Below are 24,629 nucleotides of genomic sequence, written 5' to 3'. Positions count from 1 at the left end.
CCTTCTCTCTCTCAGCACTCCCATCAACATCCCCTTCCTTGGTGGCCAGCCTGGTAGCCCACCGCCCCGTCCTCGTCAGCCAGCCCCACGCTCCTTTTGGCCGCAGAACTGGCCCGTTTGCCTCCCGCTTGGTCAAAGCGTTGCTGCCCCGTGAAGCTGCTGCTTGAGCAGCTGCCCCTTCTGCCGCACGCGCGAAGTTTTGGCGCTCAGGATCTCTCTCTCTCTCTCCTCCGTTCCTCCCCCGCTTCTCCCGCCCTCGCTCGCCGCCGCCGTTGCCGGGCTCTGCTCCCGCGGCTGCCAACGGCAGGACAAAGGCACATTAGACACGTGATGGCGAAGGCGCTTCATAAATGGGACCAGGAGGCAAAGAAGGGGTGTGCGCGCGGAGACAGACCGTTCAGAAGAAAGGGGACGTCGGGCGAGCCGCAATAGCCGGAGCCACGGCGGGAGGTGGAGACGGCTCGGGCGCAAGGGAAGGGGGCGGTGGGCGCAGCTCCTCATCCTCGGGGAGCGGCAAAGGAAGAGAAGCACGGGAGAAGCACATGGCGAGGGGCGCGGACAAGCAGAGGCTGGCGCACCTCCTGACTGGCTGAAAGGGGGAAAGCGAGCGGTTGTCCACACCTGCCTGCCCTCGCCTTGCCTGGGCGCCTCGCACCGCCGCCTTCCCGCACGCAACACCCCTTGCCTCTCACCCGCCTTCCCCGCTCCCCCTCCTTCTCCCCTCAGTACCGCCGGGCCAGAAGGGTCGTCGCCGGCCACCGCTTCAGCGACCTCTCTTGGGCTGGGCGTGAGGTGCCGTCAAAAGAGAGCACGAGGCGCCGGCAGACGCTCAGCGAGGACCAGCGCCCTCCGGCTTTCTCTCTCTCTCTTTTCAAGCCGCGGATTTGGGGGAACAGACGGTGCCATGTGAATGTGGAGGAAGGTAAGGAAAGGGGCGCTTTGCCTGGGTTTGCTTCTTTGCCTCGGCTCTAGGGAGGAAGCCGGTCCACGGTAGGACGCTGCGAGGAGTGCCCGCTCTTGGCGCCCTGCTTCGAAGCCCCGTTAGGGGGAAAGACGCATCCGCCCATTTCATTCCATGCCATCAAGTCAGCCGCGGCTGAGTTCCTCTAAAGGGGACAAACTCCCTGGATCATCCGAAAGGTAATGCGTGTTAATTGTTCTGCTCTCCGCAGCAGATATAAAAAACACTTGAGAGTTCAGCCCGCACACGGTTGGAAGACCGAGTCTCCATTGATTTAATTGTATCGGTGCACGGTCTCTTTGAACTCCGATCCTAAGCTTCCGAATCGGTAGAACTTGCTGGCAAGTAATGGCCTCGGGGTATCATTAAGTCGTGGACGCTTTATTCCCCAAGTCTACAGATATATGTATTTTAAAGAGTTCCTTTAAGGTTGCTCACAGAGCTTAATGTGTGTCTACCGTAGCAAGCTCATTGTGTGCAATGTCTTATCAATCCATCTGGCTACCTAAATGCATATATCTTACCTATTAAGCTGCTTCTAAGCGGTTTGCCATAGATATTTTGGAAAATTTGAGCATGGTATCAACTATTTGGAAACTCATCAGTTATGCCATAAAGAATCAATAAGAACCATCAGTTGGGCATTAAACAATAATTTGCCACTGGCATTCAGAATAATGGATTGTTGCTTAAATCGTTAAATCTTCCAATACCTGATGAATCGTGAAAAGTTTTTTTTTCCAGCCTTATAATTTGAATCCACATGCCAATGACCTTTGTTAAGATATTTGGGATTTCTTGAATTAGCCAGAAACTGACAGAAGGTTGTCTCAATGAACAGAGAAATAGTTATTAATTAATAAGAAAGCCTTTTCTTGATCCCGTGTCTTGGCTCTCTATAGGCTTTCGTGTACTTCATATATTAAAGAAGATAGCAAGGGATGTTTATTCAAATTAGCTAGGTTTCAATATGCCTATTTATTATTAATATTCAAAATGATTATTGGTATTTATTTGCTGCAATAGGCTAAACCTCCAAATCAAACATTTGTGAAATGCAATCAGTTTTTTGTAGATATTATATGTCTTAAAAACAATTGTTCACCTTTATAGTTAACTGTACACTGTTCCTTTCTTCCCTTTCTATTGAAATATAATTGAGGCTACTCAGATAAGATCAAGCCCATGTGTCTATAAAAGAAGACAAGGCTGTGTAGATAACATTTTATTTTCTCCTAATTTGATTGTTTTGTTTAATGGGCATGATTTAGCAGAGGGGAGAAAATACAAGATATGACAAGAGCCAATCTCGTAGACCGGTAGTTTTGTGGTTAACAATATGTGTTCATTTTTCTCCATGCAAAGCAGTCACCTTCTAAGTTCCCCTAGGACTTTGTCAGACATAGAGGGTTTCATCTTTAATCCTAAGCCTTTGGTGATTAATAATGGAAGATATTGTTATTGATTTTTCCTGTATTTTCTCCCTTCACTACCAAACTCCCAACAATGAAGACTTTAAATAGGAGAAAAATATTACAATAGTTTTTGCTCTCTGATCATCCTGGAGGAAGAAATGTTCGTAAGGGATTGAAAGACCGAAACAAACCCAATATATTGAGAACCCAATATTGGAAAAATATTTCAGAATATTTATTTCAAAACTAGCCTTCAAAATACAGTAAAGTAAGGTTAAATTCTAACGTTAATGTTAAGCATCAGGTATATTGACAGAATTCTTTTTAGAATCTCTAAAACACGTGTGGTAGTATGCAACATAAATCTAAAGACAAGATAGGCGGATTTCTTAAATGGAATAGTGGCTTCTGTCGTTATTCTATATTTGAAATGATGTTAAGAGGATGACTATTCTAGTTTTTAATATAAAGCTACAATTCATTGTACTTTAAGGAAACATTGCTATTTGACCCTATTGTTTAGTTTAAAGAATTCAAAAACATATAAAGATATTATTAAAAAATAATAAACTAGATTTGTTCATCTCTCAATGGAAATTGTTTCTATAAGTTAAGAAATCAATGTACACAATACACACAAATTTCTTTCTTTCTTTCTAACAGCTTAGGTATTGTGGTGTGTGTTTTCCTTACTCTTCTTGTATCTTCTTATGATGTCATTGTTCCTTGCTTTATATGTATGTTTGCTCCTTGTATTACTGCAGTTGTTTGACCTAGGGACATGATCAAAGTGGCATGTTTACATCTAATGACATCAAAATAAGAAAATGGTTAGCACTGGAACAATTAGCTGAGAATATTATTTTTCGCAGATTACACATAGCTGGAATGATATAGGTTTTCCTTTTTACAAGAAGAGAAAAAACTCATTAGTGTGATGACAGCTCATATTCTGCAGTGGGTGTAAATTAACTATAGGAGAAAAGGCATGAGCATCTAATTAGTTTAAAGCCAAATTTACACATGTTAAATCACATTAACTTGAGAGAAGCTATGTACGAAATGCAGAAGATGATCTTAACTATATTGGAAAGAGAATACACTTATATTCATAAACAATAATTTCATTTAATGGTAATGAGTATTTGAAAAAAATCTAAAACCATCCAAGTATAGAAGAGTATTTTTTATCAATGTGCACATAAAGTCTCTGTAACATCTCAAATATATTGGAAAATAATGTAATAAGTAAATAATTTTACCAAAGCTGGACAAGATCTAATATTGGAGAAATTTAAGCACAATCTTAAATTTACTTACGAGATCAAATTTGAATGGGACATTCTGTTAAGTTTGCATTGTACCTTGCTTTTGAACTTCTTATAGTTGTTCTTTTAATCATAAAGTTACTTCAGTTGCATGGATGATGTGCCCTAAGTAAAACCTTCCTTACATTGTTGAACTTGGAAAACTAGCCAACTGAATTTTAAAAAGATATATAAACCTTCCTTAATTTCATATGACATAATATTGTTTAAGAAAATCTAGTTAATGTTGCCAGTTCCTTGAAAGTTTGGGTTCTAGTTAACTTAGTACTTAAAGAAAGATTTCTAAAATATTAAAATGTGAGCAAAATCACAACCATATTAGTACTTTGTTTTTCCACAGGAGTTTCATTCTGAGTATACAAGACTATTGCATCTACTTTCCTACATCTCACTAATTCATTATGTGAAAAGTTTAAAAGAACCCTAAAAAATTGTGTCTATTTCAGAAATACTTATTTCATTAATTTTTCTAGCAAGCCATTCATACTTCCAGCAAATGAGTTGTTTTTTGTCCCCATTAGGTACACGAGCTGTTTTTCTCCTCTTTGATCATGACTGTATTATTAGTTTTATTAGTGGCTTTATGGAATCTTTCTAAATCAAATAGCGAAAAAGAAGAAAAACATGTGGACCTTCCCTGTATCCATGAATCAGGAAAATTGAATATTTGGATGCTGTTATTAGCAACAGCGACATTGTCCAGCTAATTGCTAAGTTAAAAGGTTTATGGTCAGCAATCCCAGTGTATGGTTATAAGTGTGGCTGTACAAGTGAAAACAAAAGCTAGAAAGAAATGGATCCTTTCTCCATTCTTATTCTCCTATTTGTAATAGTCTGTCTGCCAAGTCTTTCTATTAAAAGCAATTTTTCAAACATGCCAAGACAACTTTAATTGGCATTATGTTTCAGTGTGAATGAAATGTTGCTTTATTCCTATACTTTTGACTAATACAGGCATATTTATTGCCCATTACCGTGAACATGCAGATGTTTATTTGGAGTTATTGTGGTGTTTATAGTTATGTTAAAAAGATCTTACAGGATTAACATTTGCAAACTGATGATTACTTATAATAGCAATATCTGAACCTTCTACTTTAAGGAAAAATTCTGCTCATTATTTCATTCCAAAGTTTAAGATTCTTTATACCTGAAGAATGTTTTGTAAAGACTTTTCCTCACTGGGGCAAAAAATACAGCTAAAACAACCTATATTTGTTTTGTTTTTAAGACACAGTAGATCTAGAATTTTATGACAGAGTACATTTTGTACGTACACACACCTTCATGTTGTTAGACATTCAAGTGTTCTTACTGTGTCCATTCCTGAATACAAGCAGGACCAAATCAATAGTTTTTCAATATAGTGTTATAACAGCAGAGTAGCTAGGTACAATAAAAGAACAAGCTATTCCTCCTAAAGTAGCTGCTTATTGAGTTAGTACTGTTCTATTATAGGTAGCCAAGTAATGATACCAGGATGAAAAAAGCTGTGCTTCCTTCTGTTGAAATCTCTGGCCTGGTAGTATATCACTGATAAACAAATTAAATACTTTCACTTAAAAATTAATTCTATATTGTCACAATTGAATAGTAAAAGGACATTACTAAAGATATTATATTTGTCTCTCAAGCTTTTCATGATCTGGAAATCATTTGATGTCTTTAGCAGTCATGGTTACTGAGTTAGTCATATTCATTATAAAGGCAAGAGTAGAAGATACTGATTAAGAAACAGACTAAAAATCTATTTTAGTCAGATGGAGTAAATTTTCACACCTGCATTTTAGGAAAGCTGGTAAAATTTTCCTTCCCTTGATGACTCTGTGAAATTACTACGGAATTGTTATTTTTAGCCACATCAGCCTGCTTTTAACATAGAATGTCAACAGGATGACTCTAATATATCCATCATCTAAGAAAATCATACGAAATTTATTTCCAGGATGAAAGAAAAATCTAAAGATGATTTTTTTAATAAATATATTTTATTAATTAATTATTACTTCAAGCTTCTTCTGAAAGGAGCTTAGCAAATTTTACAGGTCTTAAACACATCTCAATAAATCAGCATTGTTTAAAAATAAAAAGTACAAATATTAAAAGCGCAAAATTATCTTTGAAAAAGCCAGAAAATATACTTTGGTCCTGGATTAGTTTTTATCCCATAAGTACATAGGCAAACAGGAATGTCTTCCAGTATTTCTGAAAAAAGACTGGAGTGTATCTGGTTTTCAACTGTGATGCTCTCCTTGAGAAGTTCTATTGATGCCCACACACTGGGAACTAAACCACCAGTAGTAGCTTGCAAAGTGTTCCACAACTGGTTTTGGTGCAGAAATTAAAGGGTGTTGGAGGACATGATACTTTAACTCTTTAGGTGCCAGACCATTTATTTTGATGGTGTTCTTTCACATTATATTTCTTACATTTCTTCTTTTCACATACTTTATGTAAGTTTCAGAAAGAGTAGGTGCTCCACATGAAATATTTGGTATGTATTAAAATATGTACAGGTCACAATCATATACAACCTACTTGAGAGTAAGTACATTGAAGTCAGAGGAATGTATATCCCCAAAACATGAAGTGCTGAACATTCCTTACTGTTTGGCATAAGAAATCTGAATTGGTGATATCAAGCATTTCTTCAATACTTGTAAGCTTTTTTCACTGATCCACTAAACAAGTTGGATAGTACTTTTTATTAAATAAAATATGCTTACGTTAAATACAAAAAATGAATTTATTTTAATATAGGAGGCTGTTTCAAACAGCTGAAATTGTTAAATAGAATAACAACTCGTTTGTTTCCTTTTTATTTAAATAAAACCATTTGCACAATGATAATTCAAGGAGAATATCTTGTAAACATGGTGTAACACATTAATGTACATGATGGAATCATTTCCCCCTCAATATGGGTGTATACACACTCACACACAATTTAGCTTTAAATCGATTAAAGATAGACACTCATTTGTAGAAGGATCTCCCACATTTGCCCTTATGTGAAGATATCACATTTCGTTTCCTCCTTAAAGGCAGGGTACATCCAGTTGTAATAATGCACTGTAGTTTATGTATTGTATTAGTGTACAATTGCAAACTACTGCAAGTTAGGTTAAATATTTCCCATGCTCTGTAGTGGTTCAGCAACTTGTTTATCAGTCAAATCTACTTCTAAGAGAGATGATTAAGATATTTAGTGGCAACCTGTAACTAAAGTTGTGTGAAGAAAGTAGTATCTATCTTAACTTGATGAAACTTCATTAAAGTATGCAGATGAGTATGCTAGGCAATACTACCATTCTGACTTTTCCTAATTCTGTAACTATATATGTGAAAAATGTATTTACTTGTCCCATCTTTCCTGAGTCTTTATGCTGCCCGGGCTTGGATCATTGCTGGGGCTCAGGACCCCGGACAGCTCCCCGAAATTGGGATAGCTGATGCAATATTTTAATGGAGATTCGGGTTAATGTCAGGATTCCAAATACCATCCAAAAGTAAATCAGGGTCCAAGGCAAAGTATTGCTCAAAGTTCCAATTTATTAAGAGAGCCATGTTGGCACATCTGGGGAAACCCGAATCTGAAAGCTTCCCAGTTTTCCCCACCCAGTTGAAAGTTCAAGATCTTGCCCCACACCCACAAGTTCATCCCATGGTCCAATCTCCCACTGCCATGCTGGCAGTGCCACCCATCCAGTTCCGGTCAGGTGCAGAGGTACAGAGACAAAGGATGACCTTGGCTTTCTAGAAAGAATTTTGTTGTGACTACATAGTATGTGACTCCTTACAATTGCCCCTCCCATTGTCCCATAATAGAAAATGCATAGCAGAATAATAGAAAGTATGGCAGACCAAAGACCCAAAAGAAAAGATGGCTGCAGGCTTGACATTACTTATTTCTCAAATATAAAATTGCATATACCTTTACACCGTTCTTTGCTGTAAACATTTAATTTCATGCTTTTAAATTCCTTTCTAAACTATACCTTGACAATAGTTTGCTACTAAGTATTAATTATTCTGGTCTTTTTTCCCAGATTATTCCTTCCTTCTTTTCTCAATGTATTAACACTTTTTCAACTTCTTTGGTCTATTGCATGAGATTCCTTTTTCTAACCATATAAATCAACATTTATTTTAAATATTCTATAGGAGAGGCCAAAATACAAATGCATGTCAATCTTCCATGCCAAATGGGAGCATGGGAAAATAATAATTATAATTATCGTATTAGTTTATAAAAACAGAAATAATTACATATAACTTTGCATCTGTTACAAATGGTTGATATTCAGGAAAAATAATTGGAAGTTTTCCTTCAAACACCAGTTAACTATAAGATTCACTGCCAGTAATCATAAACAATGGTTCCAATTTATCTGAGCCAATGGGCATATTTGACTGCCAGCATTAGGGGCAGTAAGCTGTGATATATTAGCAGCTGGAAAACACAATGGATTTTGTAGTGCAGTGGTCATATTTTCCTCAAAGTTTAATTGGCCATAGTGGAGAATACAAAGCAGAGTAATGGACATTTAAACCGATCCATATATATATGTGTGTAATAATATATAAATATATATATATATATTTGTTTTCGTAGATTTTCACGGGTGTAGGTATGCTGGTTTTGTTGTATTCGGGTCTTTTCCCGTGTAAGGTTAAAAGACCCGAATACAACAAAACCAGCATATATATATGTGTACATATATATATGTGTACATATATATATGTACACATACACACACATACACACACATACACAGTTACGTAAACACATGCATACATATAAACAAATAGCTCATGTTTAACAGTTCATTTGGACTGGATTTTGTAAAAAATTTATTTCCAGTAACCAGAGTCAATATTAAATATGAAAGCATTTTTAAAATTTAGCTGACATTATAAATTAGTTTTAAATTGCATTATATGTTTTTGGGTTTGCTTGTGAGTAGCATTGAGAGGGCCTTTGGTCTGAAAAACTCTAGAAACAAAACTTGTATTTATTTGTTTGTTAAATGTATTTGCTGCTTGTCTCACCGTGGGGCTACTCTAGGCAGCTTACAACAATAAAAAGGAAGTTATGAAGAGTGTAAACAAATCAGAAGTAAAATAATTGTACAGTGAAAACAGTGAAAAAGAAAACAAGAATACACCAATACGATAAGAAAAAGATGGATGGGTGCTGAGAACAAGAGGGGGAGAAGGTGGAATCTGCCATCAATTTAGCAGATAGGACAAGCCTATTGTCCTAGCTGAACAAGAAAGTTTTGCACCTATGCCATTAAGTAACTTTAATTTGTCTATGCCTTAAGGGCATTAAAGGTCATAGTCAACATCTTGAACTGCATTCAGTAGCAGATATAGGCCATCGTAGGGATCACAAACGCTGCTCTTGTTGCCACACTTTGTACCAGCTGAAGCTTCCATATGGATTTCAAGGGGAGTCCCGTGTAGAGCACATTGCAGTAGTTTAGATGAGAGGTGACTAGGGCTTGAATAACTGAGCACAGGGAGTCATGATTCAGCAAAAGTTGTAGCCAGTGCACAAATCGGAACTGTGGTCTCCTAGTCACGCTTGCCGTCTGCTCTTTAAGCAGGAAGCATGAGTCCAGGAGAACCCCAATATTGCAAACAGAGTCTGAATGGGATTCAGAACTAAAGATGACAAAAACTCAGATCCTGAGACTCCATGCATTCCAAAGCCACTCAGTCTTGCCAGGGTTCAGTCGAGGTGTGTTGTCCACCATCCAGGTCCCTATAGGCTCCAGGCATTGTGAGAAGGCAGAGATAGCATCACTCAGGTCACCAGGTATAAAGATGTGGAACTGAGTATCATTCAGCATATTAATGATACCTCAACCCATAGTAACAGATGTTCTTAGCCAAAGGCTTCATGTAGCTATTAAGCAGGAGAGAAGACAGTAACTAGCCCTTCAGGAATGAGTAATCAGTGGCTGGATCTCTCACTCCCTATCAACACCGATTGGGACCGACCTTGGAGAAAGGAACGAATCAGCACAAGACTATACCGCCCAGCCCCAACTCCCGTAGCCTGCTTTCTGCTTAAATAAACTGTCTAAAAGAAACAATTAGAGAATCTGTGCTTTATGTTGTACACAATTGATGCAGTTAAGCTTTCATATGGTATATTTTAATATAGATAGGTTTAACATAGCCAGTTAGAAATGGATGGTAAATGAACTTGCTTTCAGATAGAAGCTAATGAATGTGAAACAGTTCTCACTTTTAACCAAGTGTCCATTTCCTAATACTATGTCCTGGTCAATTTTATTAAGATCGAATGCAACTTTTATTCTACCTTGAATAGTTCAACTTACAAGTCATTATTAACTTTTTAGAAATATAACTCTTTCATATTTTCCCATGTAATTTGTTATTTTGTTGTCACCTGAAGAGTGAAACTTACTTCATGAGTAAATAATGGTAAGCAGCATGCTTGTCATTACTTGACATTCGGTGTCAAAGAGGTCAAAACGCAAATTGTCCTGATTTTAGCTAAAAATGCTGCAATGGATTTTTAATTGTTTACACGGCTGCTTCTCCTCCTTTAAATTACTTTAGTGGATTTACTGGGAAGCATTAGCAAGTGCTTCCGATTCCTGTTTTATGCATGTAATATTAATTTGGTTGACTTCAAATTGCATTTTATGTTTTTTTTTTAATATGTGTTTTCTTAAGAAGTTTTTTTTGCCCTGAAACTATATAGAAATATTGTCATTGATTAGCTAATGCAAGATAGAAGTTGTTTTAGTACATGATACATTTCTGAAATGAGCTTCTAGACATCTTTGGAAGTATTCAGGAAAAGTCCAAAGAGTCATTTCTTTCAACTTTTTTCTTGGTTTTTTTTTGGGGGTGTGTGTGTGTGATTTTACTTGTAATTAATGCAATTAAAGGTTAATGGTTTTATACTGGTTTGGGGGAGGATTGTTTCATTGCATTGCTTCATTATGTTTACTATCTTGAACAGTGCATTCTTAAAGTTAGCCTAAAAAATAAATGAAGTGTCTATGTCTTTTTCTTATGAAAGAATGCTACCAGATTCTATTTTGGAAATATTTATAGAAGAGTCTTTATATTGATGTAGTAGGATTCAGTCTCCTACTCTTTCCTTCCTTTTTTTCCCTTGAATCCTTGAAGATTTGGGGTTTTTTATTGTTGGAAAAGCATAGTTCTATACACACACACACACACACACACACACACACATACATATATATACCCATACATACATACACATACACACACACACACACACACACACACACACATATATATATATATATACTTCAAATTTGTACTGATATGGTTAACGCATTAAAGTTATATAAATAAACTCCAAGAAAATGGATTTCAGTGGGAATTGAATTAGCTGATTTAGCTTAGCTTTAATGTAGTTTTCAGTGTTTTAATAGGTGCAAGAACACATTGCCAGTGATTTGCAATTATTACATTCTCAAAAGCAAACAAAGAAACAAACAGAAGAGAATCCAGCTGCATTCCCAAAAGACTAAACTCTTTTACTAATGAGCTCTCTTGTATTCTAAAATAAATTTGTTTTTGCAAAATACAGTAACTTGAAAATTACTGTGATAATCTAAATGTAGAAATATGGGGGAAATGGGACATCATGGTGGGATTTGCTTGTCATGATATGGTTGATCAAGTTACTATCTGAATATTTTTCTGCACTTTTAAGTTATGAAAAGTTGTAAGGAAGAGTTGGCTGGAAAAGTGTTCATTGCAGCTTTATCATTAAATTGTTTAGCTTCATAAAATATGAAATATGAAATGAAGTGACATTAATACAATATGCATGGTCATCTTTATGAATCTTTTACAGCTAATTGAGAAGATCTCACAGCAAAAATTCTTTTTGTTATACACAACTCTGAAATTTTCCTTTTTTAAAAAAGGAATGAGATACACTGATTTTTGTTAGGGATTCTTTTTTTTATTTTGTTCCAATAATTAGTATATTTTAGAATTAGCTATATGTTTCAAGGCAATTATGGTAGATTTGATTCTGTGCTATGAATTTTATTAAAATTAGTTGTGAAAATATAATTAAAATTCATCATTACATATTTTAAATCAGTTCATTGGGAAGTTATCTTCCACTTACATTACTGTATTGTGAACATATTATAAATTTTAGTCAGATCCATTCTGGATTAATGATGATTCCAGTTATATGTAAAATCTAGTGGCTAAGCTACAGTGATGGTGGTGTTTCACAAGTCTCAACTGTAAAAAACTTTTCTCTTTGCTATAATTCAAGAAGCAACAATATGATAGTGGTAAAATAAAACAACAGTGTCATAATATTAACCGTTATTTTTGTAATGATTGTATAGAACTAAATGTATTCCAAATATAAGCAGAGTTTTATTTTGTAATGTACATCATCAGCACCTACTGATTTTTAAAACTCTCATTAAAGTCAGTTATTTTTCAATTGATTAAAACTGCTTTTTACCTAGATAGTCCTTGGTGATATTTAATTCATGCAATGTAATGTTTGCACTGCAACTTTAATAGGTGGAGAAGTTGTCATTTTAGCTATAAATAGAAAAGCATGAGGTAGGTTCCAAAGGGAAAAATAATGTCCTCAGAAATTTAAGAGACAAGTTTATTAAAGGAAAATAAAGCTGGAAAACATTAAAAAATGAAATTCGTAAAAAAGATTTGCATGGCATATGAACATCTGGCTTTACATATTGGTTAGATTCACACATAATGCTATACTATAGAAGATTGGTTTGGTTGTGGCTTAGGGGTGGCTCTAACCAATATAGCTGATAAATCCTAGTTTATAGCTGAGTTTATGTGAATCTAAAAATGTGATTTCCTTAGAGTTGAGCAAAATTATATAATATGATTGCGAATACAGTTGATGATTTTGAAGCAGCTTGATAATTCTGTAATTGAAGCCTTCTTATTAAAGCATACAGATGTATGCCTTCCATTAAGTTTTACAGAAGACAAATAAATGATAGTTCATTTAAGAGAGAGAGAGAAAAAACTGTGTGTCATGTAACATATTTAACTTAGATGCTATAATTATGTTTAAATGGGACATTGAAATAATACACCATACCATAAAAACATATGCATGTTTTTAAAGAAGTAAATATCAGCTATTCAGAACTTTTAGATATAAAGTAATGCAAATAATAAATTGGGAGAACTATTATTGGGAGAGCAAGAAGCATCTCAGTTTATCCCTTCTGTTTTCTCTTTGTACCTTCTTTGGTTTTGAGGAAAGGACTTTTCTGAAACTGTTACTTTGGGATATTTAAGTTCCAGAAGGTAATCTTAAAAACAATCACTGGTTCAGAAGAACACATTGAAATTAGTTAATTAATAAATAAATTTATACAGTCCCCTTTGAGCTGAGGGTAAATTTAAAGAAGTTAATTAACTATTTGTTTTAACTTAAATAAATAATTATTTTAACTAAGTTAAAATTAGTTGAAGCAAGTTAAAGAAGAGAATAATTTATGAAGGGAAGTGTTGAATAGATGTGTAGGAAACATTGCTACCCATTATTTTTATTTTCGAAGTGAAAGTAAAGGGTTCATGTGAAGCCAAGACAGTCTTGTAAATAAAATTATGCTAGAGGCCAGGACTTTATTTTTCAGCATGCCTGCTTCCCATATTTTGAAGAATAAAATAAATAAGTCGGGAAATTAAGAAAGGTATCCCTTCAGATCACAAAAATGAGTAAGAAAATCTGCCTGACATAAATTGATTGAAAATATTTGAAGACAAAAGTTTATATGCTGACAAAATATTATTATGTAGTATTAAACTAATCTATGTACAAATGAAAACTATGAGTACGGGGGGAGGGAACACTTCCTACATATTGTAACTGCCAAAATTTGCAACTTGTTCCACCACCCCTTTTCCTTGATATTTTTTTTAAAAAACCAATAAAACTTTGTTTAAAAAAAGAAAGAAAGAAAGGTATCCCAAGGTACAGCTTGTTCTCAATCTGTGATCTGGATCATGAAGATTAATATGTTCCCTGAATACTAACATACACCTGAGAAAAGGTGTCATTCCTTTAAGAGCCTTGAACAAATGATTCCTTTAAGAAAGCAACTTTTTTTTTAATAGGATGGAGAAACCTGGGGGGGGGGGGGGAACCAGGTTTCTTCAATGGATGGAAGGAAAATTTTTATACTCCTTTGAAGTCTGAAGTAATTCTTCTTAAAACAGTTTTTAACCTTGCATAGTCATCTTCTGTTCATATTTATTATAGAAAGTATTATATGGAATAGCATATTTTTTCACTAGGTTTGCATGCTTAGATTTGGTTTAAAATATTACCTATTTTAAGATCAGATACTATATGAGGTAAGTAGTTGAGAATTAATATTATCCAGCAACCCTGAATTGATTTATTTTGAATCTGATTATATTAATCCAAGCTGGACAAGGACTTAAGCTTCTGCTGAAAGTGTTCATAAAATTTTGATACTTGTAACTGAGAGAAAGAGTATTTATCAAAATGATTTGATTTCTGCCTTGATTATACGTGAATAATAAGTTTCACTTATATTTTTCTTTTTCAATATATTGCAGTATCCTATGATTGGATCAGAGAGGAGCCTAATGACAGAAATTGAACAGTATATTCTATGGAATATTCAGTAAAATGATCTGAATCATGTACAGCTTTTAGGTTTTTCTGAAAACAGCTTATCATATATTGTGTTCGTTTATCAGTATTAAGGGAAATAAAAGTAGTGGAAAACTAGGGAGAGGAAAAAGGGAATAAGACAGAATGTGAGATAGAAGGGGGAAAGAAAAAAGGCATTGACACTGTAAACGTGTCTCTATGGAAAGAGTATAACTGAAAACCTGCTCTTGTTTCAGTATTCTGCAGCAACCATTGGTGTTATTGTATTTTAAAAAACAGATCACTGGCTTATGAAATAGAAATGGGAAAACATTTTAAAACATACACAATAGTGATAGAATACTTTAACCAAAACAAATGTGTACTGTAATATTTCTGCCCTAAGTTTTTAATCATTTCACTGCATAGAAAAATATTCTAAATATTCTGCAATTTAATTAATATTCATCTGCTGTAAATATGAGAAAATGATTCAATATTCAGTAGGGCTAAGGGCGCTATTCAGTTAAGTTGCTTTTTTATTTCTTACTTCTGTTCCAATTTTGCATATATTTATTTAAGTTTGGTTTTCTCCCTGACAGGACTGCCTCAGATTTTTTTCCAACTCTGCGTAACAGTCATCTGGGGTTATGAAGTCAGTCCTAGATGGCCTTGCAGATACAACCTTCAGAACAATTACAACAGACCTTCTTTACATGGGTTCTAACGACATCCAGTACGAAGACTTTAAAAGTGACATGGCCTCCAAATTAGGATACTACCCACAGAAATTTCCTCTGTCTTCTTTTCGAGGTGATTTCCATCCCAAAATGACTGCAGGAGAAGACGCCTCTTTAGGTGCGCACCCATCGGATCAAATCAATCTTACAGATTTTTACAACAAAACCTTGTCCCCCTTTAAGGAGAATGAGGATAACATACAGTGTGGCGATAACTTTATGGACATGGAGTGCTTCATGATTCTGAACCCCAGTCAGCAGCTGGCCATTGCAGTCCTGTCCCTCACCCTGGGCACCTTTACTGTTCTGGAAAATCTTTTGGTTTTAATCGTCATCCTGCAGTCTCGAAGCCTTCGCTGCAGGCCTTCTTACCATTTCATTAGCAGCCTGGCAGTGGCTGATCTACTTGGCAGTGTAATCTTTGTCTACAGTTTTGTTGATTTCCATGTTTTCCATCGGAAAGACAGCCCTAATGTGTTCCTTTTCAAATTGGGTGGAGTTACAGCCTCATTCACTGCTTCAGTTGGAAGCCTTTTCCTCACGGCAATAGACAGATACATATCTATACACAGGCCCCTCTCCTACAAAAGGATTGTTACCAGGTCAAAGGCAGTTGTAGCATTTTGTGTGATGTGGACAATAGCTATTGTAATAGCTGTTCTCCCTTTGCTTGGTTGGAACTGCAAAAAGCTCAATTCTGTTTGCTCAGATATATTCCCCCTAATTGATGAAAATTATCTGTTGTTCTGGATCGGGGTCACCACTGTACTCTTGCTTTTTATTGTTTATGCCTATATGTATATACTCTGGAAAGCTCACGGCCATGCTGTTAGGATGCTCCAGCGTGGAACTCAAAAGAGCATAATAATTCATACTTCAGGGGACGGTAAAGTGCAGCAGATCACTAGGCCAGAACAAACACGTATGGACATTAGGCTAGCCAAAACTTTAGTTCTCATTCTTGTGGTTCTGATCATCTGCTGGGGTCCCCTACTTGCTATTATGTTGTATGATGTCTTTGGGAAAATGAACAAGCTTGTCAAGACTATCTTTGCCTTCTGTAGTATGCTGTGTCTGCTGAATTCTACGGTGAATCCAATTATCTATGCTCTGAGGAGCCAGGACCTGAGACATGCTTTCAGAAGCATGTTTCCACCTTGTGCAGGGACCGCACAGCCTCTTGACAATAGTTTGGAGTCTGACTACCAGCATAGGCATGCTAACAATCCAGGCAATGTCCATAAGGCTGCTGAAAGATGCATTAAAAATACAGTTAAGATTGCTAAAGTGACTATGTCAGTCTCTTCAGACACTACTGCGGAGGCATTGTAAAACAAAGACCACGTTTGGGAGAAGAAAGTGAGAGAAAGCAGGAGAAAACCATGACTTCAAAAATGTATCTTTCCTCAAATGTACCATTTTAAATTTTACTCTTTTTAAATGATTTTTTTTTAAAATTAAGTAATAGCCCTCTTCCCATGTTCTAGAAACAAGGACTCCAATTTTGTTTTTAGAAATAGATTCCTCAATTGGCAAAATGTAAATTGACTAGTAATTGCTTAACCCTATTATTATGAACAAAAACATCTCATTAATCAATGAGACAAGTCTATACGCTAAGGGAAACATATTAGATGTTGAGTTGAAACATGCACAATACTATAATCAGATCCAATGCTAATTTTATAATTGCATTTAATTTTGGTATGAAATACATTAATGGTAAGTAAGTTTTCATACCATCCTCTCCTCCAAATGCAGCAGTACTGGACTGTAAATATTTTGTATTATGTCTTGTGAAATGTACGACGTTTACTGTATGTTACTGATATTTGTTTACTCGAAGTGATTAAGTAGATTTATGTAGATGTAATGTAAAGTATGTGATGATGTAACCTTCTCACCCTATCATGAAAATACTTCCTGTATTTTGAAGAATTTCTGTGAGGTATACTGAAAATTTTATGTTCTTTGTGTTTTTAGTGAACTTAAAGGGAAAGGCTTTACATTGGTTCTCTTCACATTTGAAATCCCTATGGAGCCTGGAATTCCTATGCATGGGAATAGCAACAACAATAACAACTTTTTTTTGCAGAAGAAAACTATATTGCTCAAACTGCGAAAAGTAATTTTAACAGGTCATTGGCTTTTTGTTGGAAACTGTTTATGATGTAAGAGGCAAGATATCAGGCGTTGGCTTATTTAACTGGAAATGATTTCATCTGGCCAGTTGCTAGCAAAGGATCTCCAAAGACAACATGTGACCAGTGTACAAAGTTATCACTGTGATATATACTTGAAATGTGTTGCATTCCTAAGTCCCTGGTTTCAATGCATTTTGAAAGCTGAGATGCCAAACTCTAATTTTTGGTCACAAATGGATAAAACGTTGCTATCGTACTTCTTAAAAAATGTGGATATGTAATTACTATCTATGTATTTGTGTAAATTGTGTGTGAATTCTAAATAACTGTAGGTTACATTAATATTGTTAAGATAAGAAATTGTGACCAAGTGTTTTCTTACATTTGTTGTTGCATTCTTTGCACATGAATTCTGTTTTTAAAAGTGAGTTCTTCCAGCCAAATCCATAACAAAAATTCAGCATCGTATTGGAAAAAATACATTCTGATACCTAAAGAAAAATAGTATTCTAGTATTAACAAGATAGTCTTGCTAAGAAGACAAAAGTGCTATTACACTTTAAGACTGATTGGCTTGTTGTTTAGTCAGAATAACTATAAAATGATTGAAAAAGCAGACTATCACTATGAACAAATATAGAAAGCCTAAAATAGACATTTGCAAGTGTCAGAATTAAGCCACAACAGCAGCAAAATGAGGAGAAGCCTGTTTGAAAACCTCCAAATCTTCACAATCTCTGCCAGAATTAAAAATGTAGAGATAGAAATTTAAATGCCAAACCTTAAAAAACAAAACAAAACATGCAAGCCTTAAATTCCTGATCACAACAAAATAGGATTCTCCGGATCACCATGATCCAGATAATATAAGTTATGTTTGGAAGTAGATCTTCATGCTGTGACTCCTCTTATTGACCAGGTTATATAGGTAGAGGAAGATGCTAAATGGACAGTTTCCCTTTCTGGAGTCTTTACTGGTGGTTTGGAACTATTCATAGCATCAGGAATCTAGAGGGTGGGTTTAAATGGAAGGACACTAAACCCATTGTTACCCACTGTCAACCTGGTAGGTGTATAAATTCAGATCCTTATATGCAACAGGGCATACAACTACCATATGAAAATTGGTCAAAAGTAGATAAATTGAAATCTAAAATATTAGAAACCAGGAATAAATCAACAAATTTAATTTCATTGATAAGCAAAATAAAGTGCTAAGTTCAAAAGCAGTGCTTAACCAGTGATATGCTGTACAGCAGAACCTTTTTTCTTATGCTGTTTGCATTGAAGATTTTTATTCCAGGAATGTAGAAAAAGTATGGGTTCAATTTCATCTCCATCTATACTCCTGACATGGTTGGCATCACAGCTTGATCTTCTTCCATTCCTTCCTTCCTTCCCTCCCTTCCTTGCATACATGCATACATACATACATATCCAATAAAATCCTTGATGTGGCTGCTGTTGTAATAAATTAAATCCTTAGGAAGGTGACCCAGAAGAATAAGTGCCCTTCTCATGAGAAAGAAAACAACAGCCTACTCTATTCATCTTCATTGTCAGGAATTTCTGCTTTTTAAAGAGCAAGATCAATTATAGGAAATGTCTTCTCCCCGCCCCCCATCTGAAAATTATAGTGACACATAGGCTGGATACATACTTTATGCTAGGAAGAAGCCATAATGTGGCTTGTTTTATTATAGTATATGAATCCAACAATTCTGGCTTGCGAATCAGGCTTCATGGCTTTGCATGTTATATGAATCTAGCCAATGAAACAAATTCAGGCTTCATAGTATGAAGATGAAACTACTTGCAAACTAGGATTTTTGATAGCTTTGAATTGTAAGGCTTCTGTTTTATTTAAGAAAAGATGCAGAAAAGGGAAGAAGCATATATTACCCTTAATGTTTTCTTGGGCTGCTCCTGTTTTCATGGCAAAGGGGACCTACCTAATGAAAGAGGCTATGATTACATTGATAGTGCCTTATTTTTTTTATCACACTAGTTCTATATGGCAGAATGAACGAATCATGAAAGTTAACATTAAAAATAGCTTTGTTACCTCCTCATAGTAATTAATGTAAGTAGTAGTGGTATATAAACTGGTTACAGTGACAGGAATTCATAGAGTTGTAATCCAATGTACCCTGAGGGAAGAGATCAGAAGAAAGCTAATATGTTGTATTTACAATATTAGTAAATTGTACCTGAATAGAGAAGAATCCAAGACTGGTGATTTAAACATGGGTTAATTCAATATTATTAATTAGCTGGGTCACTATAAGGTAATTAAGAATTCCATTCTGATGGGCAATCAGCAAAATAGTCCCAAACAGGAACAGAAAAGATATCTGTAAACAATCAATATAATTTTGGTTTATTGATTAATATCACAATACTGTTGGGCTGAGGATTAAAAAAAAAGTCACTGTTTGAATCTGAGAGATGCAGCAGTGTAATTAAAAGGGACTAAGCTGATGCTTGGCAATACATACGTGTAATTTAGCACACAATAAATATGTCCCATATCTTCACATCTTAGGAAGGAGCAAAAGGGTGGCAGCTTTCATATCTTGCCCTGTAGTCAGAGCTGTCCATAAATTAAACAGGAAGTATTGCAGATGAATTTCTTCTAAATATCCACTAGAGAGAGAGAGAAAAAGAGTGTCTGGTAATAGCTGTGATAAAGCAATGCTCAGTGTTCAAGAATTTAAGTCCCCATAATAGACCGTTAGTATGAGTCTGAACATACACCAAGTGGAGAAGGGAACTAATTTTGTTACCTGTATGCACTATAGCCATTGCTGACTAGTTAGAAACTGATGTAATTTGAAGTGGATATTTTCTACATCAATAGGAACAGTTTTTAATCTGAGGAGCAAAAAATACCCAAAGTATAAAATATAAATGTATTTCAAGAGCCATTTTTAAACTTAATTCTTGTGACTTTAATGCAAAGTTGTGTGGATGTCTGTTTTATGTATTCAAGTTGCTATCTTTTGTGATTAAAATAAACTTTGGGACAATGGGGCTGTCATGGCACTTACCATGGTGCTTATTGATAAAGAAACAACTTCCTGTGAAATACTATGTCCTCATCAATATATTCCATTTAAGTAAATAAGTATTTTTCCTTTAAAAAGCTCTTTTTAAATGATGTGCATTATATTAACACCATTTTGCAACTGAGCTGGCTATGAAGTCCCTACAAAATGAACGCTAAACATAATTGTTGCTACTTTACTTAGATTAGCTGCTTTTAAACCATGCTTTAGGGCAGCTATTCTCAAAAGGCTTGGGGAGGGAAACATCATTCTGCAGGGGAAATTTCAGGCTCTTAGGATTCTTCTCCATAGCTACTCATTCTGAGGAATGCTAGATTTCACACAACTCTAAATTCGGGATGTAAACATTAGTGGGACCAAGTGTCCTCGTTTTTCTTCATTTCTTTCTCTTTCTCTCTGACTTGGGATGAGGAAAAATACAAACATTGTCCATTTGCCCTAGACCAGAGCTTCATATGCTTCAGTACATACGTTAACAGAGCTTCGCAAATAAGGTCCTTGATTCCAAGACTGGATATTGTTTTCATTGTGTATTTGTTAGTTGTATATGTCCTGAAAAATCCATACTCCTGTTGAGGAATCTACAGAGTAGGATGTGTGTCTGTCTGTGTATGCATGCATGCAAGACAGTTTTCGCACCTAAGGCAATATACTGTGAATGAAGAGGTTCATTGGTTGCATTCAATACATTTCTTACCTACTTTTCAAGGTTGTGGTCTTTCCTGCAGTTTCTGTTGAACAAGGGCCATTAGTTCCTATTCTTGTGCAGGGACCACAAGAACCCTAGATAGCAGTAATTCCACTCTCTTCCTCAAACATATCTGAAGGAGGCAGGTGAGGCTCAGGGCAGCTGAATAAAGCTGCATTTCTAGCATGTAGTTTGGGTAGCACTAGGCAATGAATGGCAACTGTTCTCAGTATGGCAATGGACTGATCACACTGTTGATCATTCAGCCACCTGGTGCTAGGCAAGCCCTTACTGTGTCGTTCCTTATGGGGTGTCTCAAAAGGCATACCCCTTCCAATCCATCTTAGTCACTAATTGCTTTCTATACATTTCGCCAGGCATCCCTGCCTAAATGGAGCATTTCCATTCCCAGACGCGCTGTATGTCACCTCGACAGGCTGGAAAATGGGGGAGGGGGTGTTGCAGCATCCTTTGATAACCTACTTACTTGTAATCCTCCAAGATAAGCCATTTAGCCAGCCATTGTCAGAAAAACAAAGTGTTTAGACCGAATAGTAGTCTAATCCACCAGATCAATTTTCCTGCTTTAATGCAGCATGGGGAAGCGGAAGCCTTCTTTTAAGAAGGTCTGCTAGGAGAAGAACCGTTCCTTTGGAAAATGTTCTCCCCAAATACTCACATTCCCTGCTAATGGCCTAGCAGCTTAACCCTCATTTCTTCATAGTTGCCCGCCTGCTCTCACAAAACGAGTGGTTTCATGGCTAAAAATTATGTGTATTAACTTTAAATGTTGTGTATATCTGTACCAGAAACCATCAGTGTTGTTATGTAGAAATTAGATTGTCCTTCATCTTAATGTACATTTGTATATTACTTATTCGATGCTGTGCAATCACTCTGGATTTCTTTTTCTTGCACTGATGAAAATGCCTCTTGTATAATAAATAAACTTCTTCCTGTGGTGAATGTATGTAAATAAAATTAAATAAAAACATTTAAAATGTCAGTTATACAAGCAGTGTCCTGAAAAGGGGATATCTGTCACAGCTGAATGGAGAAATCAAGTTGCTATGACATCTGAAAAGTTCCAGGGATACAATGTCAGAGAAAGTTTTTCCTTGTAATAGCTAAGTTGATTTTCTGTAGCTTTTTATTTTCATTGTTTCCAAGTGAAGAGCCTAAAACTTACAATGTCTGTAAATCCAACATTATAACCTCCTTAAAGTACACTGTGTTGTTAGATGTTTGTTTGAGCTGGTAGCACCCCTTGCAACTGCTGCGATACGTTTCTGTTGGTGGTTTGTATATTACTTTGTACATGAGTACTGGTAAGATTGTCATGAACAGTAGCTTCTGCCATTAAACTACCTATAGCGGAATAGTATATAATGTTACAAATGTGTCACTACCATGCCATATTTTATTTCTCCAATGTAATTAAACTTATTTATTTGAAATCAACTACCTGTTTATTTGAATGTGGAATGATTTTGAGTACATTTTCTCACTTTGTACTGGGGAAATTTCAAGATTCTGAAAGAATTTTTTTACTGTAACAACAAACAAGACTTTTGTCATGTAGAAAGCTGTCCCCCTCTTTCTCTTTGCTTTAGGCATGCAGGTAGCCCATGTTCAGCAACAGAAGTTATCACAGTGCTGAATGATGGGACTTACATCCGTTCCTCATAGTTGCACCTGTTACAACATCCCCACAGTCATATGATTGAAATTTGGTCTCTGGCAACCAACTCGAAGTTACAACCCTGCTGCTTCCTGTGTCATGTGATCACCATTTGTGACTTTCACTGCCAGCTTCCAACAAGTAAAATCAGTGAGGAAGCGCTGGCATGAAGTTGCAAACAGATTGTGTGACAATGGGGTTCTGCACAGAATTTGCCTAACAATGGCATTGTTGCAACTACCATCGTAAATTGCTGCAGTCATGTGAAATTATGCTTTATGACCACATCATTTAGCACAACATTCCCAAGGTTGGAGATTGTCCAAACTAAAAGTGTGACTGGATCTCTGTGCCCTCTTCCTGATTGTGCACTTAAAAGTTCATATTTATCCTAAGTGTGGAAAGTTCCTAATTGAAAGTCCAGCTGTCTATGGTCCATTCGTCTGGTCTAAATCATGCCCATCCCCATTCAAAGCAACAGCCAACTAATAATTTTGTTTCCTGCAGTGTAATTATTGCTTATCATAGTTCCCAATCCAGTTGCTAACCAGCTTGATACTGCTTTCCTCTCTGTGCAATTGTTTAATTGTGTAATATTTTGGACAATACGTCTCTGTTTTGCGTTGCTGCAGATACAAAGTAACTGTTGGGAAATACATTACTTCTACAGATGCAAGAATTTTCCCATGGATATTAGATATATTTTTTATGAACGCATGAAAAGACACTCCATTTTGATCATCGTCCTGATGATTCATTAAGTAGGACTTGCTTCTGGAAAGTGGAAAGAACAGAGCTAAGGTCATTCCAGCACAAAGTACATGATTTCCCCTTCCCCCTCAGAGCAACGTCTCATTAGAAGAAAGCAACATGTACCAAAATAAAACAAATGTCTTTTTTTTCAAACACCAGAATGTCATAGCATGCTGAAGTCTGTCTGTGTGACGTTTCCTTGCTGATCTGCCATTCAGCTTCATTGGATGATCCTAAGTTTGATGATAACGAGAAAGGAACAAAAACCTTTTCCTATTCATTTCTCTTGTATTATGCATAATTTATAGTCATATGTCTATTTTACTTGCTTTTTATCTATATTTAAAACACCCCAAATCATAATATAATCACTCCAGCTTCCTCATAATGTTGGCTATTCCTTTCTACATGTTTTCAGTTTTACAGTTATCTTCTTTAGCTTATTGTGACTAAAACAGAATTCAAATGTAACCATACCACTGATTTTTCTAAAAGCTGAATAATATTGGCTGTTTTCTTTCCAGTTTTTCCCCCTAATCATCCCAGCCATGAAATTTGTCTTTTTCACAAGAAGCTTCAACAGAACTGAAAGAATATTTATCAGCAGCAAAAATTACTCTCACTTTTCCATATGTACCTGCTCAGACTCCATCAATGTAACTGTAGCCATATTTTGATCAAATGTGCACTATACGTAATCTTATTTACCATTAACTGGCTGTTCTTCATTTTACTCAAAATCTTTTAGAACTCAAAATTATTATACTATAATCATGCATGCACAAATTCAGACTCAAACTGATGCATCACTTCATCTGCTGCTGAAAGCAATTTATACCTACTGCCAGGTATTAGTAGTCCTGTAATCCTAGGAAGGGACTCTTACATGGTGCTGCCAGCTGGGTCATATGGACCAAGGTGTTTTTTTTTAAAAGAGGTGTTACTCCTCCTCACTCACCCTTTGTCTTGGCTTGTGACAGCCAGAGTCTGGCTTCCCAAAAATTGGGCCCGGGATGGCAGGTTTATGAAATAAGTGGTCATCGCCCAGGGGTGGTATTTACTTACCTTCCCTACCAATTCGCAAATGTGAGAGTGCGTGCATGCGCTAAGCCTTCCACACATGCGCTTTTCACTAAAAAAGGGCCTAAATGGGATGCCATAGAGCCAGGGTGGGTGGGTGGGGCC

General features: G+C 36.1%; 1 protein-coding gene across 1 annotated transcript; it reads left to right on the top strand.

Annotated features, from left to right (window-relative positions):
- Positions 1 to 822: 822 nt before the first annotated feature.
- On the top strand, positions 823 to 22,471 carry CNR1 (cannabinoid receptor 1). Its single transcript, XM_081943387.1, has 2 exons — positions 823 to 922; positions 14,973 to 22,471. Exon 2 carries the CDS (start codon positions 15,021 to 15,023, stop codon positions 16,440 to 16,442), a length of 1,422 nt encoding a protein of 473 aa, XP_081799513.1. The 5' UTR covers positions 823 to 922; positions 14,973 to 15,020; the 3' UTR covers positions 16,443 to 22,471.
- Positions 22,472 to 24,629: the final 2,158 nt, after the last annotated feature.

The sequence above is a fragment of the Natrix helvetica genome, assembly GCF_964273705.1.
Source record: "Natrix helvetica genome assembly, chromosome: 2".
Lineage (NCBI taxonomy): Eukaryota > Metazoa > Chordata > Lepidosauria > Squamata > Natricidae > Natrix > Natrix helvetica.
The sequence above is the reverse complement of the archived record's forward strand: the minus strand, read 5'-3'. Positions and strand labels throughout refer to the sequence as shown.